At 42.3% G+C, this 25,621-nt stretch overlaps 1 protein-coding gene across 1 annotated transcript in view; it reads left to right on the forward strand.

Annotated features, from left to right (window-relative positions):
* MTFR1 (mitochondrial fission regulator 1) overlaps positions 1-25,621 on the forward strand; it is a 64,381-nt gene that overhangs the window by 27,555 nt on the left and 11,205 nt on the right. Inside the window, exons 2-4 of the mRNA XM_069731416.1 lie at positions 13,038-13,100; positions 18,255-18,400; positions 21,850-21,948. Coding sequence (XP_069587517.1) covers positions 18,335-18,400; positions 21,850-21,948 — 165 coding nt within the window. The 5' untranslated portion in view covers positions 13,038-13,100; positions 18,255-18,334. The remainder of the gene's footprint in view (positions 1-13,037; positions 13,101-18,254; positions 18,401-21,849; positions 21,949-25,621) is intronic.

Here is a 25,621-nt window from a genome sequence, read left to right on the forward strand (position 1 = left end):
GCAGTAATGCAGTTCAAATTTCGTGTTTTCAAGTTTGCATGTTCTAGCGCTGCAGTGTGCTGCCTTATTTACTTAACTATATACGAGTTGGCGACTCTAGGTTCAGCACCTGTTCACACTGTGTCTATGTTTGGATGTGCAGGTCAGGTTTTTGAAATGTATTCTCTAGCCTTCTGATCGTGCACTCCGCCCACTAGCTTCAGGTGTTTTAACCCCTTCCCGACCTGTGACACAGCATATGCGTCATGAAAGTCGGTGCCAATCCGACCTGTGACGCATATGCTGTGTCACAGAAAGATCGCGTCCCTGCAGATCGGGTGAAAGGGTTAACTCCCATTTCACCCGGCCTGCAGGGACAGGGGGAGTGGTAGTTTAGCCCAGGGGGGGTGGCTTCACCCCCCCGTGGCTACGATCGCTCTGATTGGCTGTTGAAAGTAAAACTGCCAATCAGAGCGATTTGTAATATTTCACCTAAAAAACTGGTGAAATATTACAATCCAGCCATGGCCGATGCTGCAATATCACACACAGCGATCCCCCACCCCGTGCTCCAATCCCCCACCCCGTGTTCCGATCCACCCCCCCGTGCTCCAATCCACCCCCCCCCCGTGTTCCGATCCACCCCCCCGTGCTCCGACCCCCCCCCCCCCCTGTGCCCTGATCTCCCCCCCTTATACTTACCTAGCCTCCCGGGGTCCGTCCGTCTTCTTTGGCGGGCGCCGCCATCTTCCAAAATGACGGGCGCATGTGCAGTGCGCCCGCCGAATCTGCCGGCAGATTCGTTCCAAAGTGAGTTTTGATCACTGAGGTTATATCTCAGTGATCAAAATAAAAAAAATAGTAAATGACCCCCCCCCCCCTTTGTCACCCCCATAGGTAGGCACAATAAAAAAAAAATAAAGAATTTTTTTTTTTTTTTTTGTTCCACTAATATTGGGGTAAGAACTGGGGGTAGGGGTAGGGTTAGGGTTAGGAATGTGCACACGTATTCTGGTCCTCTGCGGATTTTTCTGCAGAGGATTTGATAAATCCGCAGTGCTAAACTGCTGTGGATTTATCGCAGATTTACCGCGGTTTTTCTGCGCATTTCACTGCGGTTTTACAACTGCAATTTTCTATTGGAGCAGTTGTAAAACCGCTGCGGAATCCGCAGAAAGATGTGGCATGCTGCGGAATGTAAACCGCTGCGTTTCCGTGCAGTTTTTCTGCAGCATGTGTACAGCGATTTTTGTTTCCCATAGGTTTACATTGAACTGTAAACTCATGGGAAACTGCTGCGGATCCGCAGCGTTTTCCGCAGCGTGTGCACATACCTTTAGAATTAGGCTATGTGCACACGGTGCGGATTTGGCTGCGGATCCGCAGCAGTGTTCCATCAGGTTTACAGTACCATGTAAACATATGGAAACCAAATCCGCTGTGCCCATGGTGCGGAAAATACCGCGCGGAAACGCTGCGTTGTATTTTCCGCAGCATGTCAATTCTTTGTGCGGATTCCGCAGCGTTTTACACCTGTTCCTCAATAGGAATCCGCAGGTGAAATCTGCACAAAAAACACTGGAAATCCGCAGGTAAAACGCAGTGCCTTTTACCCGCGGATTTTTCAAAAATGGTGCTGAAAAATCTCATACGAATCCGCAACGTTGGCACATAGCCTTAGGGTTAGGGTTGGAATTAGGGTTGTGGTTAGGGTTAGGGGTGTGTTGGGGTTAGGGTTGTGATTAGGGTTACGGCTACAGTTGGGATAAGGGTTAGGGGTGTGTTGGAGTTAGAATTGAGGGGTTTCCACTGTTTAGGCACTTCAGGGGGTCTCCAAATGCAACATGGCGCCACCATTGATTCCAGCCAATCTTGTATTCAAAAGGTCAAATGGTGCTCCCTCACTTCCGAGCCCCGACGTGCGCCCAAACAGTGGTTTACCCCCACATATGGGGTACCAGCATACTCAGGACAAACTGCGCAACAATTATTGGGGTCCAATTTCTCCTGTTACCCTTGAGAAAATAAAAAATTGCTTGCTAAAACATCATTTTTGAGGAAAGAAAAATGATTTTTTATTTTCACGGCTTTGCGTTGTAAACGTCTGTGAAGCACTTGGGGGTTCAAAGTGCTCACCACATATCTAGATAAGTTCCTTGGGGGGTCTAGTTTCCAAAATGGGGTCACTTGTGGGGGCTTTCTACTGTTTAGGCACACCAGGAGCTCTGCAAACGCAACAAGACGTCCGCAGACCATTCCATCAATGTCTGCATTTCAAAAGTCACTACTTCCTTTCTGAGCCCCGACGTGTGCCCAAACAGTGGTTTACCCCCACACATGGGGTATCAGCGTACTCAGGAGAAACTGGACAACAACTTTTGGGGTCCAATTTCTCCTGTAGCCCTTGGGAAAATAAAAAATTCTGGGCTAAAAAATAATTTTTGATGAAAGAAAACGTATTTATTATTTTCACGGCTCTGCGTTATAAACTTCTGTAAAGCACTTGGGGGTTGAAAGTGCTCACCACATATCTAGATAAGTTCCTTTGGGGGTCTAGTTTCCAAAATGGGGTCACTTGTGGGGGGTTTCTACTGTTTAGGCACACCAGGGGCTCTGCAAACGCAACGTGACGCCCGCAGACCATTCCATCAAAGTCTGCATTTCAAAAGTCACTACTTCCCTTCTGAGCCCCGACGTGTGCCCAAACAGTGGTTTACCCCCACACATGGGGTATCAGCGTACTCAGGAGAAACTGGACAACAACTTTTGGGGTCAAATTTGTCCTGTTACCCTTGGGAAAATAAAAAATTGCGGGCTAAAAAATCATTTTTGAGAAAAGAATTTTTTTTTTTTTTCATGGCTCTGCGTTATAAACTTCTGTGAAGCACTTGAGGGTTCAAAGTGCTCACCACACATCTAGATTAGTTCCTTTGGGGGTCTAGTTTCCAAAATGGGGTCATTTGTGGGGGATCTCCAGTGTTTAGGCACACAGGGGCTCTCCAAACGCGACATGGTGTCCGCTAACAATTGGAGCTAATTTTCCATTCAAAAAGTCAAAAGGCGCGCCTTCCCTTCCGAGCCCTGCCGTGTGCCCAAACAGTGGTTTACCCCCACATATGAGGTATCGGCGTACTCGGGAGAAATTGCTCAACAAATTTTAGGATCCATTTTATTCTATTGCCCATGTGAAAATGAAAAAATTGAGGCGAAAAGAATTTTTTTGTGAAAAAAAAGTACTTTTTCATTTTTACGGATCAATTTGTGAAGCACCTGGGGGTTTAAAGGGCTCACTAGGCATCTAGATAAGTTCCTTGGGGGTCCAGTTTCCAAAATGGGGTCAATTGTGGGGGAGCTCCAATGTTTAGGCACACAGGGTCTCTCCAAACGCGACATGGTGTCCGCTAACGATGGAGATAATTTTTCATTCAAAAAGTCAAATGGCGCTCCTTCCCTTCCGAGCCTTACCATGTGCCCAAACAGTGGTTTACCCCCACATGTGAGGTATCGGTGTACTCAGGAGAAATTGCCCAACAATTTTTAGGATCCATTTTATCCTGTTGTCCATGTGAAAATGAAAAAATTGAGGCTAAAATATTTTTTTTGTGAAAAAAAAAAAGTACTTTTTCATTTTTACGGATCAATTTGTGAAGCACCTGGGGGTTTAAAGGGCTCACTATGCATCTAGATAAGTACCTTGGGGCGTCTAGTTTCCAAAATGGGGTCACTTGTGGGGGAGCTCCAATGTTTAGGCACACAGGGTCTCTCCAAACGTGACATGGTGTCCGCTAAAGAGTGCAGCCAATTTTTCATTCAAAAAGTCAAATGGCGCTCCTTCCCTTCCAAGCCCTGCCGTGCGTCCAAACAGTGGTTTACCCCCACATATGAGGTATCAGCGTACTCAGGACAAATTGGACAACAACTTTCATTGTTCAGTTTCTCCTTTTACCATTGGGAAAATAAAAAAAATTGTTGCTGAAAGATCATTTTTGTGACTAAAAAGTTAAATGTTCATTTTTTCCTTCCATGTTGCTTCTGCTGCTGTGAAGCACCTGAAGGGTTAATAAACTTCTTGAATGTGGTTTTGTGCACCTTGAGGGGTGCAGTTTTTAGAATGGTGTCACTTTTGGGTATTTTCAGCCATATAGACCCCTCAAACTGACTTCAAATGTGAGGTGGTCCCTCAAAAAATGGTTTTGTAAATTTCGTTGTAAAAATGAGAAATCACTGGTCAAATTTTAACCCTTATAACTTCCTAGCAAAAAAAAATTTTGTTTCCAAAATTGTGCTGATGTAAAGTATACATGTGGGAAATGTTATTTATTAACTATTTTGTGTCACAAAACGCTCTGGTTTAACAGAATAAAAATTCAAAATGTGAAAATTGCGAAATTTTCAAAATTTTCGCCAAATTTCCGTTTTTATCACAAATAAACACAGAATTTATTGACCTAAATTTACCACTAACACGAAGCCCAATATGTCACGAAAAAACAATCTCAGAACCGCTAGGATCCATTGAAGCGTTCCTGAGTTATTACCTCATAAAGGGACACTGGTCAGAATAGCAAAAAACGGCAAGGTCTTTAAGGTCAAAATAGGCTGGGTCATGAAGGGGTTAATTACAGCAGGTCCAGTACCCCTCCACAGAGAGAGAGAATTTTAGTCTAAGAAGAGGTTTCACATGCACCCATTCAGATGGAGACGTTTATTCTCAGCGAGGTAAGGCAAGCGTAGGACCTGGTATAAGAGAGATGCCGTAAAGAGGCTACCAGGTACACATAAAATTGGCCATTTTTATGCGCTAAAAGCTCTCATTTTTCATATTTCTAGTGCAGTAATGCAGTTCAAATTTCGTGTTTTCAAGTTTGCATGTTTTAGTGCTGCAGTGTGCTGCCTTATTTACTTAACTATATGCGAGTTGGCGACTCTAGGTTCAGCACCTGTTCACACTGTGTCTATGTTTGGATGTGCAGGTCAGGTTTTTGAAATGGTCAAAAGTATTGACACCCCTGCAATTCTATCAGATAATACTAATTTTCCTCCTGAAAATGATTGCAAACACAAATTCTTTGGTATTATTATCTTCATTTAATTTGTCTTAAATGAAAAAACACAAAAGAGAATGAAGCAAAAAGCAAAACATTGATCATTTCACACAAAACTCCAAAAATGGGCCAGACAAAAGTATTGGCACCCTCAGCCTAATACTTGGTTGCACAACCTTTAGCCAAAATAACTGCGACCAACCGCTTCCGGTAACCATCAATGAGTTTCTTACAATGCTCTGCTGGAATTTTAGACCATTCTTCTTTGGCAAACTGCTCCAGGTCCCTGATATTTGAAGGGTGCCCTCTCCAAACTGCCATTTTTAGATCTCTCCACAGGTGTTCTATGGGATTCAGGTCTGGACTCATTGCTGGCCACCTTAGAAGTCTCCAATGCTTTCTCTCAAACCATTTTCTAGTGCTTTTTGAAGTGTGTTTTGGGTCATTGTCCTGCTGGAAGACTCGTGACCTCTGAGGGAGACCCAGCTTTCTCACACTGGGCCCTACGTTATGCTGCCAAATTTGTTGGTAGTCTTCAGACTCCATAATGCCATGCACACGGTCAAGCAGTCCAGTGCCAGGGGCAGCAAAACAACCCCAAAACATCAGGGAACCTCCGCCATGTTTGACTGTAGGGACCGTGTTCTTTTTTTTGAATGCCTCTTTTTTTCTCCTGTAAACTCTATGTTGATGCCTTTGCCCAAAAAGCTCTACTTTTGTCTCATCTGACCAGAGAACATTCTTCCAAAATGTTTTAGACTTTTTCAGGTAAGTTTTGGCAAACTCCAGCCTGGCTTTTTTATGTCTCGGGGTAAAAAGTGGGGTCTTACTGGGTCTCCTACCATACAGTCCCTTTTCATTCAGACGCCGACGGATAGTACGGGTTGACACTGTTGTACCCTCGGACTGCAGGGCAGCTTGAACTTGTTTGGATGTTAGTCGAGGTTCTTTATCCAACATCCCCACAATCTTGCGTTGAAATCTCTTGTCAATTTTTCTTTTCCATCCACATCAAGGGAGGTTAGCCACAGTGCCACGGGCTGTAAGCTTCTTGATGACACTGTGCACGGTAGACACAAGAACATTCAGGTGTTTGGAGATGGACTTGTAGCCTTGAGATTGCTCATGCTTCCTCACAATTTGGTTTCTCAAGTCCTCAGACAGTTCTTTGAGCATGAAGAAAAGAAAGAAGACCAATGTGGTACACACAAGGACACAGGACAGAGGTTGAGTCAACTTTAATCCATGTCAACTGGCTGCAAGTGTGATTTAGTTATTGCCAACACCTGTTAGGTGCCACAGGTAAGTTACAGGTGCTGCTAATTACACAAATTAGAGAAGCATCACATGATTTTTCGAACAGTGCCAATACTTTTTCCACCCCCTTTTTTATGTTTGGTGTGAAATTATACCCAATTTGGCGTTAGGACAATTCTTTTTGTGTTTTTTTTCATTTAAGACAAATTAAATGAAGATAATAATACCAAATAATTTGTGTTTGCAATCATTTTCAGGAAGAAAATGAGTATTATCTGACAGAATTGCAAGGGTGTCAATACTTTTGGCCATGACTGTGTATATGTGTGTATATGTGTATATATGTATATATATATATATGTGTGTGTGTGTGTATATATATATATATATATATATATATATATATATATATATATATATATATATATATATATATATGTATATATGTTTTATTATATGATTTTCCTTTTTGGGTGTTTATTATACACAGTAGATACACCCGTAGTGCATAGAGTTGAGGATTTAGTGGCTGTCTGTCTATTGCAACAATATTATAAATATGAAAAGATGCAGAGCCACTAAGGTGCATGTCTGCCCTCTCTTTGATTCATATACAACCATTTTGTACTTGTTACTAATGTATGTAAAATCTGGCGTAATTATGTTCAACATAGCCTCAACTTATACTCTTCTCTATACAGGTAGTCACTGTAATGTCCCTTACCCAATGGATTGAGGGAATACATACAATCAACATTGTCCCTTAAGCAATCATACAAGTAGCGCTCACTGAAATTTTGCTTGGTCTTCCAAACCTTATCTTTATCTTCACTGTTCCTATTATAGGGAACCTGTCACCTCCAATTCTGTAATTCTGTAGATAAGCCCCCGATGTATCCTGAAGGATGAGAAAAATAGGTTAGATTATACTCACCCAGGGGCGGTCCGGTCCGATGGGCGTCACGGTCCGGGGCCTCCCAACTTCTTACGATGACGTCCTCTTCTTGTCTTCATGCTGCGGTTCCGGCGCAGGCGTACTTTGTCTGCCCTGTTGAGGGCAGAGCAAAGTACTGCAATGCGCATGTGCCGGGAAAGGTCAGAGAGGCCCAGCACGTGTGCACTGCAGTACTTTGCTCTGCCCTCAACAAGGCAAAGTACGCCTGCGCCGGAGCTGCGGTGTGAAGACAGAAAGAGGACGTCATACTATGAAGATAGGAGGCGCTGGACCGGACCGCGACGCCCATTGAATCGGACTGCCCGCCCAGGTGAGTATAATCTAACCTCTTTTCTCATCTTTCAGGATACATTGGGGGCTTATCTACAGCATTCCAGTGTGCTGTAGATAATCCCCTGATGCCGGTGGGCTTAGCTCCCCTTCGATTTTGGGGGTGACAGGTTCCCTTTAATTACCATTTCTTACATTTTGAACTCCCAGGAAAGGGAAATTTGAAAATATTTTGCGATCTTATAGCCTCCTGCTTTGTGGCCCTCCACAGTTTTCATTTTTAGAGAGCTAACTGCTGTTTTAGGCACAAGGTTAGAGGAGGTGGGTTTTTATAAACTGTGAAATTTGCCTCATCTGGCCTTTCCTAACGATGATATTGAACAAGCCGTAACCCTAACAGGCTAATTAAGGTATGAATCCTTGGTCAAATTATCTGAGCACACAAATCTCCAAGGGTGCCCAAACTTTTGCATCGACCCATTTTCCTTTTTGTAATTTTTAAAATAGTGCTGGCAATTAATGAAAAAGTTTTACCTGTGAAGCAAGTCTCTATGGGAGAGAAGGTTGCAATCGTCATATTCTCAACTATAGCGACTTAAGGTACCGTCACACTCAGCATCTTTGCAACGAGAACGACAGTGATCCGTGACGTTGCAGCGTCCTGGATAGCGATCTCGTTGTGTTTGACACGCAGCAGCGATCTGGATCCCGCTGTGCCATCGCTGGTCGGAGCTAGAAGTCCAGAACTTTATTTGGTCGTCAGGTCGGCGTGTATCGTCATGTTTGACATCAAAAGCAACGATGCCAGCAACGTTTTACATGGAGCTAACAACCAGCGAGAACGAGAAGTGAGTCGCCGTGACGTCACTGGATCGCTCCTGCATCGCTCTGGAGCTGCTGTGTTTGACGTCTCTACAGCGACCTAAACAGCGACGCTCCAGGGATCGGCTCGTTGTCGGTATCGCTGCAGCGTCGCTGAGTGTGACGGTACCTTTACTTCACAGGTAAAACTTCTTCATTAATTGCCTGCAGTTAAAATCTTATATGCATCTTGTATCTGGGCATAAATCCCAATTAAGCAATAATGGCAATCAGCCCTCCTGGTTCTCAATTAGTGTGTTACACCGTAGGAGTTTAACTGTTTAGAGTCCTTTGCATCTGAACGTTTTTTTGAGCATGTGGCACCTCTGCTCCATTCAAGACAGGGCTCCTCAGAGCCCCATTATCAGGACACCTGGGGGTCCCAACCTTCAGTCATCTGATTATCCCCTATCTTATGGATAAGTGTAACTTGCTACTTTGGGAAAAACTCTTTAAGTTCGTTTTCATGTATGTTGTGAAGAATCTTGTGTTTAGCATCAGTCTGTGCATTGTATTTCCTCATATGGCCCTTAACATTTCTTACATATTTTCAGTTAATAATTGACCTAACCAAAACTGCATATATCATACCCAGTGATCGCTGTGGTTGAAGAATGACACTGAGATATTTGTTCTGTCGGGAACTAAATAAAAATTGTAGATGTGCAATCAAAAGATCACTGGCTCCCCTAATGTGTGGAGGACAATGTCTGTGTGGTGGCAGAACTTTTATTTTTTAATCTTCAAAGTGCTTGTAAACAAGGAACTTTTCAATTTACTGTTTAAAAATCCTCCCTATGGTTAACATAGTAACATAGTTAGCAAGGCCGAAAAAAGATATTTGTCCACCCAGTTCAGCCTGTATTCCATCAGAATAAATCCCCAGAACTATGTCCGTCTAAAGAACCTAATAACTGTAATATTGTTCTGCTCCAGGTAGACATCCAGGCCTCTCTTGAACCCCTCGACTGAGTTCGCCATCACCACCTCCTCAGGCAAGCAATTCCAGATTCTCACTGCCCTAACAGTAAAGAATCCTCTTCTATTTTGGTGGAAAAACCTTCTCTCCTCCAGACGCAGAGAATGCCCCCTTGTGATTGTTACCTTCCTTGTTATAAATAGATCCTTGGAGAGATGTTTTTTATTTTCCCTTTATATACTTATACATGGTTATTAGATCGCCCCTCAGTCGTCTTTTTTCTAGACTAAGTAATCTTAATTTTGCTAATCTCACTGGGTATTGTAGTTCCCCCATCTCCTTTATTAATTTTGTTGCCCTCCTTTGTACTCTCTCTAGTTCCATTATATCCTTCCTGAGCACCAGTGCCCAAAACTGGACACAGTACTCCATGTGCGGTCTAACTAGGGATTTGTACAGAGGCAGTATAATGCTCTCATCATGTGTATCCAAACCTCTTTTAATGCACCCCATGATCCTGTTTGCCTTGGCAGCCGCTGCCTGGCACTGGCTGCTCCAGGTAAGTTTATCATTAACTAGGATCCCCAAGTCCTTCTCCCTGTCAGATTTACCCAGTGGTTTCCCGTTCAGTGTATAATGGTGATATTGATTCCTTCTTCCCATGTGTAGAACCTTACATTTATCATTGTTAAACCTCATCTGCCACCTTTCAGCCCAAGTTTCCAACTTATCCAGATCCATCTGTAGCAGAATACTATCTTATCTTGTATTGACTGCTTTACATAGTTTTGTATCATCTGCAAATATTGGTATTTTACTGTGTAAACCTTCTACCAGATCATTAATGAATATGTTGAAGAGAACAGGTCCCAATACTGACCCCTGCGGTACCCCACTGGTCACAGCGACCCAGTTAGAGACTATACCATTTATAACCACCCTCTGCTTTCTATCACTAAGCCAGTTACTAACCCATTTACACACATTTTCCCTCAGACCAAGCATTCTCATTTTGTGTACCAACCTCTTGTGCGGCACGGTATCAAACGCTTTGGAAAAATCGAGATATACCACGTCCAATGACTCACCGTGGTCCAGCCTATAGCTTACCTCTTCATAAAAACTGATTAGATTGGTTTGACAGGAGCGATTTCTCATAAACCCATGCTGATATGGAGTTAAACAGTTATTCTCATTGAGATAATCCAGAATAACATCCCTCCGAAACCCTTCAAATATTTTACCAACAATAGAGGTTAGACTTACTGGCCTATAATTTCCAGGTTCACTTTTAGAGCCCTTTTTGAATATTGGTACCACATTTGTTATGCGCCAGTCCTGCGGAACAGACCCCGTCGCTATAAAGTCCCTATATAAGTAATTTGTGTATTACATTACTTAGCCCCTTAATGACCGCCAATACGTCTTTTAACTGACCTGAGATATAAGAGAATAGCCTCCCCATACAGATGATAATCCAGCATCTGTCGGCTGTACACTATAGCTGACAACTTGCTGCATCAGCCACGATCAGTATTTGCACCATCTAAATCTGTTTAACCCCTTAGATGCTGCTGTCAATAGTGACTACATCATTATAAATGGTTAACAGTGTGTGGGGGCTTCTTCTTTGTCACAATTGGTGCCCTCAGATCATGATTTTGTTGTCCTGATGTTTGCCATGGCAATTCATGACCAAATAGCGGCCTTAGAGTCTGACGGCTATAGTAATCTGTTCAGAAGTTAGAGGCATTTAGGTGGTAAAAATACACATTTTCATTTCTGTCATACCACTTTGCATTAATTCCTGTAAAGCACCTGAAGGGTTAATAAACTACCTGACAGCTGTTTTCAATATGTTTAGGGGTGCTGTTTTTAAAATGGTATCACGTTTGTGGATTTCCCAATATATGGGACCCCTAAAGTGACTTCAAACATGGATAAGTCCCTAAAAAAATAAATTTTGTAAATTTCTTTGAAAAAATGAATAATTGTTGCTACATTTTTAAACCTCCTAAAATGCTAACAAAATAAAATAACATTTTACAAATGGTGCTGATGTAAAGCCGACATGTGGGAAATGTTATTTATTAATGGTTTGCTGTTGTATGACTATCTGGAATAAAGGGATAATCATTCAAATTTAGAAAATTGCTAATTTTTTAACATTTTTCTAAAATTTTTGATATTTTTTATAAATAAACACAAAAAATGTTGAACAAAATTTACCATTATCATAAAGTATAATGTGTCACAAAAAAACAGTCTCAAAATCACTGGGATTTGTTGAAGCGTTGCAGAGTTATTACCACATAAAGTGACACTGGTCAGATTTCAAAAATTTGGCTCCGTCACTAAGGGGTTAGTTCTCTTGGTACTCGTGGGTGTATGCATCCGGACCGGTTAAGAATGGAGGGAATTTTCAATTTATTGTGTAGTGCTTGTTACCCAGGTTGTAGTCACTGCAGTTTCAGTGGTGGCCGGTCTACTAGGCAAGGAGTGCAGCGCTTATAAGATCACTGCTCTGTCCAGCGTTGGTCATCTGCCACCCTCCTGTGCCAACGTGCATCTGTTAGCAGCACCAGAAAGCACAGTGTATGGGCCAGTGGTGCAACCATGTTTCTGCCTGAATGATCAGTTAATCAGCAGCACACCATTCTCCTGGCGAGCATGAATCTAGGAGGCATGGAAGTGCTGCGCTCCTGAAAACATGTCAGAGCTATAAGGATAAATGTGTTGTGCGACACTGAAACCATATGGTGCAAGTAGCATTGGCCGGCAATAGCAACAATGGATGTAATGACTTTCTGTGGTGTCGCCTTGCGACCTGCAGCATCCTGCGTCAGACGCAAATATTCCCGAATATGTTGAAGTTTCTGTTGTAAGTTGCACGCTAGTCGCTTGTCATAGACGTCAACGTGACTTTTATGTACAGCAAAATCAGAGCTCTGAAATAGTCCTGTGACAGCAGATGTTTGTCGTGCGACCTCACCTTTATGAGAATTACTGTTGCAGTAATACAACCCCTTTAAATCTTTGAAACATCATGGGTCTAATACATAGAAACTCTTCTACTTAAAAGAAGAAAGGTCTCCAGTACCCTCTTCATGACTATTTGAGTTGCTCCACCTTCATTCTTCGTGTTCATTTTTACAAATTTATTTTCTTTTTTTTTTTTGAGGCAGTTACTTTACCGACAAGCGCCTTATCATAACGTACACTAGGCCCAGCCCTCTACCTGCCTCATTGTGGTTAACGGTGCACTAACTATGTATTTAATTAAGCAATTTGTGAGATATCGTGCCACTACTCCATGTATATGTGTTTCATGTATAACTTGTTGTCCATTTTTTATGTGTTTTTTAACAACTAGATTAAAAGTTATATTTTATTATCACTGTACCCTTGTTGCTACTCCTGATTATATAAATGACATGCTATAAATAATGGAAATTAAATGTACATGTTTGGTAATGTAATCATCTAATACTTCATTATTCGTCCAAGCTTTACTTCCTACAGATGAAGGGTATTTTTGTCCTGTTTTAAACTTTTCCATTTTTAAAAAACATTTGTTTTCTTGCACAATTGTACATCAATATGTCTATCGTATACAATTACTTTTAATCTAGTTACATGGGTTGAAAAGTGACACAGGTTCATCAAGTTTAACCTGTCTCAACACAATGTACATTATAGCTAAATTATTTATATTTCACATGGTGGTTGATGCATTTATTTTCTTTTTTAGGGATTGTGATAACAGAGAATGCGTTGCTGAATGTGTGCCCAGAGTGCACAGAATCTGGTTAAGGTACGGTTCTTATTTACTGAGAGAGTATCCTGTTAATTTGAACCTGTCAGCAGGAGTGTGCTCAGTAAGCTACACAAAGTGTCAGGTTGGTGCCGTTATACTGATTACAATGATACCTGGTGATGAAATCCGTCTTGTGGTTGTTGTGTAATCTGTATTTTCAGTTTTGTGTTAGTGATATGCTCGTGCTCCGGGCGGCCTGTGTGGGGGTCTTCACGTGGTGCTCTGGTTAGCTATTCATACTGATGGCTTCTGACAGGTCACTGATCCCTTACTGACCTGTCCCCTAGTTTACTTAATGAATATTATATGTACCTACTGGAACAAGCCCTTCTGTAGGCAGGCGCCAGCTGTGGCACCTGCCCTGCAGCATAATCGCATGGGTACTGTGTTTATAATTAACTAGATAGTGTCCCGATTCTAACGCATCGGGTATTCTAGAATATGTATAGTACTTTATAGCACAGCCCACGTAGTATATAACACAGCCCACGCAGTATACAGCACCGCCCGCGCAGTATATAGCACAGCCCACGCAATATATAGCCCAGCCCTCGCAGTATGTAAGACAGCCCACGCAGTATGTAAGACAGCCCACGCAGTATATAGCAATGTGGGCACCATATCCCTGTTAAAAAAAAATAATTAAAACAAAAAATAGTTATATACTCACCTTCCGGCAGCCCCCGGATCCAGCCCAGGCCTTTAGTGATGCTCCGGTCCCAGTAAAGCCTTGCGGCAATAACCCACGATGATGTAGCGGTCTCGCGAGACCGCTACATCATGTCCGGTCTTTGCCGCAATGCATTTTTGGGACCGGAGCGTTGCGAGGAGCTGGAAAGGTGAGAATATAATAATTTTTTATTATTTTTAACATTAGATCTTTTTACTATGATATGTTCGTGCTCCAGGGCGGCCTGCGGGGGTCTTCATGTGGTGCTCTGATTAGGTATTCATAATGCAAACTGCTGACAGGTTAGTGATCCCTCACTGACCTGCCCCCTAGTTTACATTTACATATTATATGCACCTACTGAAAAAAAACCTTCTGCAGCAGGCGCTAGTCATGGAACCGGCACTGCAGCATAATCGCGTAGGCAGCATCAATAGTAAAAAGTTGCTCACACAGGGTTATTAGCAGCGTTAACGGACTGTGTTATGCCGCGGTGTAACGCAGTCAGTTTAACGGACTGCTAAACCGCTACGGGGGCACTGACTGGAGGTGAGTAGGGAAGGGCAAATTCGCTGCCGGACTGTGCCCCTCGCTGATTGGTCGCGGCCGGCCACGACCAATCAGTGACGCGGGATTTCCTTGACAGACAAACAGACGGAAGTGACCCTTAGACGATTATATAGATAGATGTGCTTGGTGTTATCCTGATATTAAAAAAATAAATCCATTTGAAAATGGTGCCTGCGCAGTAGCAGTTGTGTACATAGAGGTGATCCAATAGCTGCTACTGTGCAGATGCCGGTGTCACCATCTTTGTAGGAGGGAATTTTTTTTCTCTATCAAGATGGCGATGCCTTTGCAATAGCAGCTATCGAATCGCCTCCATATACACCGATAGCTGCTACTACGTAGGCACGGCGGGCACCATTTTCAAATGGATTTATTATTTTTTTTAATATCAGGATAACCTGATAACTATATCAATAGTAAAAGAATAAAAACTGAAAATGTAGGCCCCTTAAAAAATAGAGAGGAAAGAATGGTTGTAGATGACGAGGAAAAAGCTAACATATTAAACACCTTCTTCTCCACGGTATTCACGGTGGAAAATGAAATGCTAGGTGAAATCCCAAGAAACCATGAAAACCCTATATTAAGGGTCACCAATCTAACCCAAGAAGAGGTGCGAAACCGGCTAAATAAGATTAAAATAGATAAATCTCCGGGTCCGGATGGCATACACCCACGAGTACTAAGAGAACTAAGTAATGTAATTGCTAAACCATTATTTCTTATTTTTAGGGACTCTATAGCGACGGGGTCTGTTCCGCAGGACTGGCGCATAGCAAATGTGGTGCCAATATTCAAAAAGGGCTCTAAAAGTGAACCTGGAAATTATAGGCCAGTAAGTCTAACCTCTATTGTTGGTAAAATATTTGAAGGGTTTCTGAGGGATGTTATTCTGGATTATCTCAATGAGAATAACTGTTTAACTCCATATCAGCATGGGTTTATGAGAAATCGCTCCTGTCAAACCAATCTAATCAGTTTTTATGAAGAGGTAAGCTATAGGCTGGACCACGGTGAGTCATTGGACGTGGTATATCTCGATTTTTCCAAAGGGTTTGATACCGTGCCGCACAAGAGGTTGGTACACAAAATGAGAATGCTTGGTCTGGGGGAAAATGTGTGTAAATGGGTTAGTAACTGGCTTAGTGATAGAAAGCAGAGGGTGGTTATAAATGGTATAGTCTCTAACTGGGTCGCTGTGACCAGTGGGGTACCGCAGGGGTCGGTATTGGGACCTGTTCTCTTCAACATATTCATTAATGATCTGGTAGAAGGTTTGCACAGTAAAATATCGATATTTGCAGATGATACAAAACTATGTAAAGCAGTTAATACAAGAGAAGATAGTATTCTGCTACAGATGGATCTGGATAAGTTGGAAACTTGGGCTGAAAGGTGGCAGATGAGGTTTAACAATGATAAATGTAAGGTTATACACATGGGAAGAAGAAATCAATATCACCATTACACACTGAACGGGAAACCACTGGGTAAATCTGACAGGGAGAAGGACTTGGGGATCCTAGTTAATGATAAACTTACCTGGAGCAGCCAGTGACAGGCAGCAGCTGCCAAGGCAAACAGGATCATGGGGTGCATTAAGAGAGGTCTGGATACACATGATGAGAGCATTATACTGCCTCTGTACAAATCCCTAGTTAGACCGCACATGGAGTACTGTGTCCAGTTTTGGGCACCGGTGCTCAGGAAGGATATAATGGAACTAGAGAGAGTACAAAGGAGGGCAACAAAATTAATAAAGGAGATGGGGGAACTACACTACCCAGATAGATTAGCGAAATTAGGATTATTTAGTCTAGAAAAAAGACGACTGAGGGGCGATCTAATAACCATGTATAAGTATATAAGGGGACAATACAAATATCTCGCTGAGGATCTGTTTATACCAAGGAAGGTGGCGGGCACAAGGGGGCATTCTTTGCGTCTGGAGAAGAGAAGGTTTTTCTACCAACATAGAAGAGGATTCTTTACTGTTAGGGCAGTGAGAATCTGGAATTGCTTGCCTGAGGAGGTGGTGATGGCGAACTCAGTCGAGGGGTTCAAGAGAGGCCTGGATGTCTTCCTGGAGCAGAACAATATTGTATCATACAATTAGGTTCTGTAGAAGGACGTAGATCTGGGGATTTATTATGATGGAATATAGGCTGAACTGGATGGACAAATGGCTTTTTTCGGCCTTACTATGTTACTATGTTACCTCAAGCACATTAATTATAAACACAGTACACATGCGATTATGCTGCAGTGCCAGTTCCACGGCTGGTGCCTGCTGCAGAAGGTTTTTTTTTCAGTAGGTGCATATAATATTCATTATGTAAACTAGGGGGCAGGTCAGTGAGGGATCAGTGACCTATCAGCAGTTTGCATTATGAATACCTAATCAGAGTACCACATGAAGACCCCCACAGGCCGCCCCGGACCACGAGCATATCATTAACTAAAAACTGCAAATAAAGATTAAACAACAACCACAAGATGGATTTAATCACCAGGAATCAGTATAACAGCGCCGACCTGACGCTGTGTGTAGCTTACTGTGCACAATCCTGCTGACAGGATCCCTTTAAAGCCTAAGCTCCACAATTGAAATACCCCTCCCGACAAGGCATTAATCACAAAATACCGTCACATTTTTTGCTTTGCCTCTTCCTAACGTCTGCCGTACATGTATGGGAGATGTTAGTGAATGTGTATATATGCCAGCAGTGATCACAGCTAGCTCACATCTCTGCTATCTTACCACTTCGGCAGTAGCATTTATATGTAAAACACGTTTTATACATTTGGTATTGCTGTAATCATACTGACTTGAAGAATCATGTTGTAACACTGTAACAAAAAGCAATGGCTGAATTGCAGTTCTTTCACCTTTACCCTGTTCCTCAGAACACTACATGTTATAATAAACTGGAGCATTCAGAATTGCAATACATACTGTAAAAATCAAGACCTCATGTCAGTATTGGAGGTATATATAGTCAAATAGAAAAGGTGATCATTCATGGCATCAAACATGCATGTTTCCCAGTAAATCTTAGTCCATTATTCATTTCCAGCATAGACCTGGATAAACATGACCTTAGCTTCTCCAGCAATGAGATAGAAAACGCCATTTTAGGGTATGTGTCCACGTTCAGGATTGCATCAGGATTTGGTCAGGATTTTATGCAGGTAAAATCCTGACCAAATCTGCACCTGAGGTCACTGGCAGGTCACCTGCGTTGTCCTTGCGTTTTTCTGCAATGTAAGGACATGCTGCGTTCTTAAGACGCGCCGCATGTCCGTTTCCGCGGGTCTGCTGCATGCGTCTTTTAATGCATAGTGGAGACAGGATTTCATGAAATCCCCTCCACTATGCTGTAACATCTGGATGCTGCGTTTTTGTTTTTTTTTATTTAATAGGTTTTTATTAAAGTCGAATATGAACAATACAATTTATGCATTTTTCCATTATTTTACAAAATTTTTACATTTTCCAAATCCCCAACAATCCCAACAAAACCCGAACCTCCCCCTCCCCTGACAGCTCATACCCATTTATACTTTTGTTACCAGTATTGATGGTTCTTTGAGCCATTTGACTCACTTATGTCCGCTTGTTCCTTTAGCACTCTCTTCCTTTCAGAGGCCCTCATCCTCCCATTTCCCATAACTACTCATCCTAGCTCGAGCTGGATGCTGCGTTTTTGACGCTGCAGCTCAACACAGTTTCAAAAACGCAGCGTTTCCTGAACATGGAAACATACCCTAACAGCGTGCACCTTTATGAACTAATCCTAACAAGAGTTGTTAGTGTGATCTCCCGTGGTGTTTCTTCTGGGTGTTATAAGCAGCACTGCTCGCTCTCCTTATAGGGCCGGCAGATTTACAGTTTACATTTCTCTTTCCAGCGTTACTATGGACCAGCAGCTTCCCAGCACACCCCGTCTGTGTACACCGGGCTCTTTGGGGAAAGATTTATTGCTGTCCGATGCTGCACTGGCTTTTACGTCTGGTTAGGATGGTTCTTCAGCAAGTAACCCACAACATGGAAGCGGTAAGTTCTGCCATCACATCACACACCTGTTATAATAAATGAAATGTGGATTACATCCGCGCTGCTGCGACAAATAATAGATCCAGATATACTGTTAGGGTGTTCGGGTGGTTTATTCAACGCGTTTCGAAGCTCAAAGGCTTCTTCTTCAGGAAGTTTCCACACAAAGACACCTGTGTCATATAGATGAGCTACATCATATGTGACAGCTGATTTACAAGGCCATAATACTTTACGGGAAATCCAGTGAGTATTGCAATAAAGAATTAAAGAGCCAATTATCGTGTCGAAAAGATAGCAATTACTGTTACGTCCAGCGTGACTATGTGCTATTGAACATGAAGTGCCCATCGTAACTGACCAATAATGCACAGTAGAACATATTGATTAACATTTGTAAATATTGATCTGTCACCTGTAAAGATTACCCCCCTCATTTGTATATTTCGTGGTGTGATGCTTATGGTTGGTTACTGCTGCACTGTATGTGGTTGGATAAATGTGACAGTATCAGAAGACATAACTTGGCTTTGAGGATTTCCAGGCTCGCCTAACATGCGCATTCCCTCTCTACTGGACCTAGTCATTCATGTCATCTCTAATAATATACAGGTGACGACATTTATTTATATTTTCAGCATTTTTTTTCTTTATGGCCGGAGCTTCTCTGCTGAGCCAGGTAGATGATCAGTTTTATGTCTCCAGTGTCCGGCCATGTAAAAGTTGTAACATAAGATTTACCAAGTCTCCCCACTCGCAGGCTATTACTCTAAGGCTGCCGTCACACTATCAGTATTTGGTCAGTATTTTACATAATAATAATAATAATTTTTATTTATATAGCGCCAACATATTCCGCAGCGCTTTACAAATTATAGAGGGGACTTGTACAGACAATAGACATTACAGCATAACAGAAATACAGTTCAAAACAGATACCAGGAGGAGTGAGGGCCCTGCTCGCAAGCTTACAAACTATAGACAATGATTCCATCACCTCTGCAATACTAAGGCTATCCTGAAAACTTGACCTGTTGGTGGGTCCTAGAGTTCAGGAACACTGCTCTAATGAGAAAGATTTAGGGTCTGTTTCCCCAGGTCGTATCTGCTGCAGGGTTTCCTCAGTGGCATAATCCACTACCAATTTGTGGTGACATTGACTAAATAAATTGACGTGCTGCATAAGCGCTCAGGTGACGCTGCAGATGTTTTTCTGAATGAAGTTCCATGAAATATCATTCACAGTGCTGCTACTCTAAGGATGGGCTCACATGCTGCTGCTTTGGTGGAGTTTTTTTTTAATTATTTTGACAAAAAAAAAGCAAAAATATACACCATGGACGCAACTTATGAACCCACCCTAATTGGCATGGAAAATCCACTGCATATTGTCCACATGGAACATTACCTTAATTCTCTGTCTCAGGAACCTCCAGACACCTATGTCTACATTTTACTTGTAGAGACATTTTGTTGACCTTTATTTTTTATTCGTTGGAAGGCCTCATTCTGTTCTCCATACCCTACCCTGGTGTCAGGAGTCACTCTTACTATTCACAGCTGTACACCAAGCTCTCGACCGTTCTGCACGGCCTGACTTCTCCTTCATCATTGGTGTGTACCACCGTAGACATGTTCTCCATCCCACTGACTTAAAATGAACATCCCCTAGAATCTGAACCTCCACGACTTCGCTCATGCTGCACCAGTTTCTGTAATGAACTCCTCTCGACAATCCAGATAATTCCCAGTACTCAGTTTCAAGCATATCCTAGCAGAACATTTCTTCAGACTAACCTATCATCTCACTAATGGAGCTATCTATTCCCTAAATTTGCCCCATAATCTGGTCCCTTCCGTCATATGTTTCCACACCCTGCATGCACTCAATAGCACTTTGAATGTGTACTTCAACAGATCCTGTCTGGGGGCCGGATCATGCAGTGTTATGTGAATACTCTATTTATTATATTGATGGCTGGATGATACGTGACATACCTGGTTTAATTATGATTTTTTTAATCAACCTGCATGCCTCAGTTTTTATCTGATGCTTGTATTATTTTATAGAAGAAAACCCATACACATCACATCCTTTTTTGGTGTCTGGAGCTGCCCTAGATTACATGTTCGGCCATCCATCTAATTGGCCGCCATGTCACACTATGATGCCTGGCTGACGACTGTACCCACTTTCAGAAGCCGGGTGGTCTCGCATGAGGCGCCTCCTTGATGGGAGTCATGAGCTGCATTATGTATCATATCCTGGTGTATATTATTGACCTATGTGCTCAATTTTTTTCCTTAGTTTTTATTTTTATCTGTTTTATAAATTTTATGAACCAAAGCAATGGAAGTGGTATTGTGAACAAGCCTTAAAACATGACCATCAAATACTATTGACAAAATGTGGGTTGACTGACCTCCAAATTATGTTTCAACAAAAAAAATGGGCGTTTTTTCTAATGAAACAGGCCACATTACTCCTTACTTCGTCAGTAAGGGAATTACACATCAAGAATAGGTACAAAACTGAGTGTTTTTGAGTGCTTTTAGTTTTCTACCCTCATATCCAAAAAGTGATTACACTGAAAAGTGAAGTATCTCAACTTTTTGGGTGATGTGCCCTTCTTCAGGCTGAGAATAATATATATGTGGAATGCCTTGGATGAAAAAAATGCAAAATGTCCGCTTGTACCAGTATATGATGAAATCACTTGGCTGTCTACGGATCCAGAGAGTGGAAATGTCTATTTCCCATAGGAGACGGGACCCAGTGGTACATCATGTTGTGGATATAGAGGAATCACACTGCATTCTGCATTTTTTTCATCCAAGAAAGACATCATACACATATCCTATTCATAGCCTGACGAAGGGTACATCACCTGAAATGTTGCAATGCTTTGCAGTGAAATAACTTTTTTTGGATAAGAGGGTAGAAAATTAAGGGGAATCGAACTGCAGGTTTTTGCTACCTAATCTCAGAGCAGCTTAATGTAGGCAAAGAGAGCATGAATCCAACAATGTATCGCGTAGATTACTGGGTGTTTTTAGAATTAGCATGAAGCAGAGCTGAGGAAGCTGACCCCGCCCACACCAGGCTCTGTATGAACAATGTCCATAGACAGTGAGGAGCCTATCACAGGAGGGGGCGTGTCAGAGCTGCTGTCTCCAGTAATGGTAAGCTCCTGGTGCTAAAACAATCATTGCAAGCTAACAAAACCACAGAGCTTGGTAAGAGAGGCATCACTGAAATCTGTGTTCTAACCCCTACAGCATGCTGTCTTCAGATTAATGAGCAAAAACCTGCTGACATATTCCCCATTCTGTTTTGTGTCTATTCCTGGTGTGCTATTCCTTTATGAATAATTAAATGCTGTTGTCTCTGACTCTGATGCAGCAGTCAATTTTTCATGTGTTTTTCAAGTAGTTGTTTTTTATTTCAGGCACTTTGGTCAGGCAAATCTTATGGTTCATCTCGAAGTATAGTCCGAAAGATTGGCTCCAACCTTCCCATCATCCAGTCCCCGAGAGTTCATTTCCAGGTATGAGGCCTTTATGTACTGAGTAGATGTGTAGTCCGTAAACCTTTGGTCTCTGGAGCGACCAGGTCACCAGGCGCCCAGTAAATGCTGATGGTTGTCTGTAGTCTTTATAATGCAGGTGTATGATGATGTCAGTGATTTCTCTTAGTTTCCGTTCCCTGTAATAACGGCACACAATCATGGCTGGATTGATCCGCTAAATAGACTGGTTGTAAATACGTAATGCACGGCTAAAGCATTAAAGGGTTGTATCAGGCTGCACAAAGTCTAATTACTGTGTAACTAACAAGCCTGTATTACAATATATTTCCTATATAATTTTCATACACTTCTCAAGCCCTCTGCTCGCAGTGATTCTATAAGCGCCTTCATTTTTCCTTCCAGTACTTTTGATAAATAGACAGTGACATAGACGGTGTGGGACATAATGTGGGGCATGATGAGCGCTTCTAAACGAGAGAGGTGGAAGTCAGATTCAATAGGCCATGTCGGACCAGCAGGTACATGGTGCAGAACAATCACTGAATTAAAGTGACTTTCCTAGGCTTTGATATTGATGTCCTGTCCTTAAGATAGATGATGAGTTGCAGACTGGTGGGGGGTCTGCCACCATTGTGGATCAGCTGATGGACGGGCTTTACCTGGTATCTGAGTGTGCTAGATTACCAGGCACCTCAACTCCAAAAGGTGCAGAGCTGTGCCTGGTAAATAATGGACGTACCTGTAAGGCCTAAAGTGTGATCATTCCTGATGCTATTGACCCAACATCACCAGATCTGCACCGTGAGCAGCTGTAGGAATATAATACTGCACATGAAGTGCCCCCTATAATACACACACAAGGAGTCCGGAATAATGCTTCATGTTGTAGCTATACGTGTGTAGGTGACAGAAGAATGTCAGCCCCTCGGTCTCCTTATTTAGGACACTGTAGAGGGAACGTGGGAGCACGCTGTAAACACTGGGGCCCTGGAGTCAGACAATTACAGCTTTGTTCTGCTCACAACCGAAGTGTTAATTTCAAGACAGGGAGTCCATTGTATGTACTGAAAAGTACAAAGTGTATACAGCATAAACCTGCAGAAGAGGTGCCCAGTTCCTGTTGGCGGTTATATGCCACAGGGGGAGTATTTACAATGGCTTGCGAAAGTATTCACCCCCTTGACTTTTTACCTATTTTGTTACATTACAACCTGTGTTTAAATATTGTTGTAATCCGAATTGTGTGTGATGCATCAGCACTAAATATAAGTTAGTGAAGTGAGAAAAATAAATTTATAGGATCAAATAAGTAAAAATTGCCATGTGCATATGTATTTACCCCTTTTGCTATGAAGCCCCTAAAAATTTCAGGTGCAAGCAATTCCCTTCATAAGTCACCTGCGTAGTGGCAGGAAGTCCCCCTGTGTGCAATCAGTGTCACACGGTCTGTCAGTATATACACTTTACCTCCTCTGTCAGTATATACACTTTACCTCCTCTGTCAGTATATACACTTTACCTCCTCTGTCAGTATATACACTTTACCTCCTCTGTCAGTATATACACTTTACCTCCTCTGTCAGTATATACACTTTACCTCCTCTGTCAGTATATACACTTTACCTCCTCTGTCAGTATATACACTTTACCTCCTCTGTCAGTATATACACTTTACCTCCTCTGTCAGTATATACACTTTACCTCCTCTGTCAGTATATACACTTTACCTCCTCTGTCAGTATATACACTTTACCTCCTCTGTCAGTATATACACTTTACCTCCTCTGTCAGTATATACACTTTACCTCCTCTGTCAGTATATACACTTTACCTCCTCTGTCAGTATATACACTTTACCTCCTCTGTCAGTATATACACTTTACCTCCTCTGTCAGTATATACACTTTACCTCCTCTGTCAGTATATACACTTTACCTCCTCTGTCAGTATATACACTTTACCTCCTCTGTCAGTATATACACTTTACCTCCTCTGTCAGTATATACACTTTACCTCCTCTGTCAGTATATACACTTTACCTCCTCTGTCAGTATATACACTTTACCTCCTCTGTCAGTATATACACTTTACCTCCTCTGTCAGTATATACACTTTACCTCCTCTGTCAGTATATACACTTTACCTCCTCTGAAAGGCCACAGAGGCTGCAACACCATTAACCAAGAGGCACCACTGACCAAACACCATGAAGACCACGGAGATCTCTAAACAAGTCAGGGTTGGGTTATTGAAAAAACAAAATATCCCAATCTCTGATGATCCATGAGCGAAAGTGGATAGGGGGAAGGGGGATTGGCTCAATTTGTAAAAAGTCTCAATTTGTGTAAAGGCTCCTCATTATTAACCCGTGACAATAGACACATATAATTGTCTCCTGCTCTTTTTTAATGTTAGAAAGTTTAGTACATAACTGAGAAAAACTTATGACAAGGTGCAATTAGCACAAGAGATCATCATTACCAACATGGAGTGGTGGGGTTAATATGAGTATACTAACAATTATTCCTCTAAATGGTAGCATGGTCCGGCCGCAGTTTTGCCTTGGACTGCTCACATCTATGCACTTGGAGATGCAGCTTCCTGCCCCGATTCCTTCCCATATCCAGGAGGGTGTAATGTGGCGCTCCAGTGCTGGATATGGGATCTCTGGCGCCAGGATGTGAGCAGCGTGCAGTGTAGACCACAGTCGGGCCTATCTGTTTTCTAGACACAATCCACTATGGAATTAATTTAGAAAAACAATTGAGCACAGTCCTGCACTATTAGAGAAGTCACACGGCCATATAACTCAGACGGGGATTGCAACGCCATGCTCAGACTCCCGACCCAATCTTGACCGCTGCAAACATGAAGCCGTCACGCTCTGATCAGAAGAGCCGCCGGCCAGTCCAAGCATTGCGATGCGATCCCTGTTTGCTATATGGCTGTCTGACCCTTTCCTTATTGTTTATATATTTGGGGGTTCGCTTTAAGATTTTCAATTGTGCAACAAAGTCTGTCTTGCTGTGATATGGTGCAAGGAGTAGAAACGTCCTTGGAAACAGTCAGTACCTTTAGGCTCTATGCTGAAATTTCAGCACCGTATATAGATCATGTGTTTGTGGTCCTTAAAATTAGGGAGCAGGGAAACAAAAAATGTGTTGTGTAATGTTGAATGAAATGACTGTATAGATACCGTATATATGGCACTAAACCCTGTACAACTCCTATGTCTCTCTCTACAACTGCGTCCTCTATTCTGTGAAGGAGCGACCGCGGAGCCACCGTAGGTCAGTGCTCCGACAGCTGCATGTGGCCGTGTGTGCGTGTATGTGCCTGCAGGCAGGTGTGCCGTGGATATTGTGTATTGTTTTACCTAATCCTTCACATGGCTTGTTTCATACAACATAGACCTCATCATTTGGGCTTCTGTGCTTGGTTATATCAAATTTTGGAAGGTTTGGCGCCTCTCTGGATGCACAAGCCAATATCCTCCAGTGTTGTATCTGTTTATTGTGATGGTGATGTGAGCAAATTAGTCACCACTTATTTTATTGGCCTTTTAATAACCTGTGTTATGCTGAGAATTTCCACGCCTTCTTTATATTTTCTTGCATTGAGATCTTACACTAATCAGAGACGAGCACCAGAGGTTTACAAGTGCTAATATTCATCCATTGCATGCCGTACT

The sequence above is a fragment of the Ranitomeya imitator genome, chromosome 6 (genome assembly GCF_032444005.1).
Source record: "Ranitomeya imitator isolate aRanImi1 chromosome 6, aRanImi1.pri, whole genome shotgun sequence".
NCBI classification, from domain to species: domain Eukaryota; kingdom Metazoa; phylum Chordata; class Amphibia; order Anura; family Dendrobatidae; genus Ranitomeya; species Ranitomeya imitator.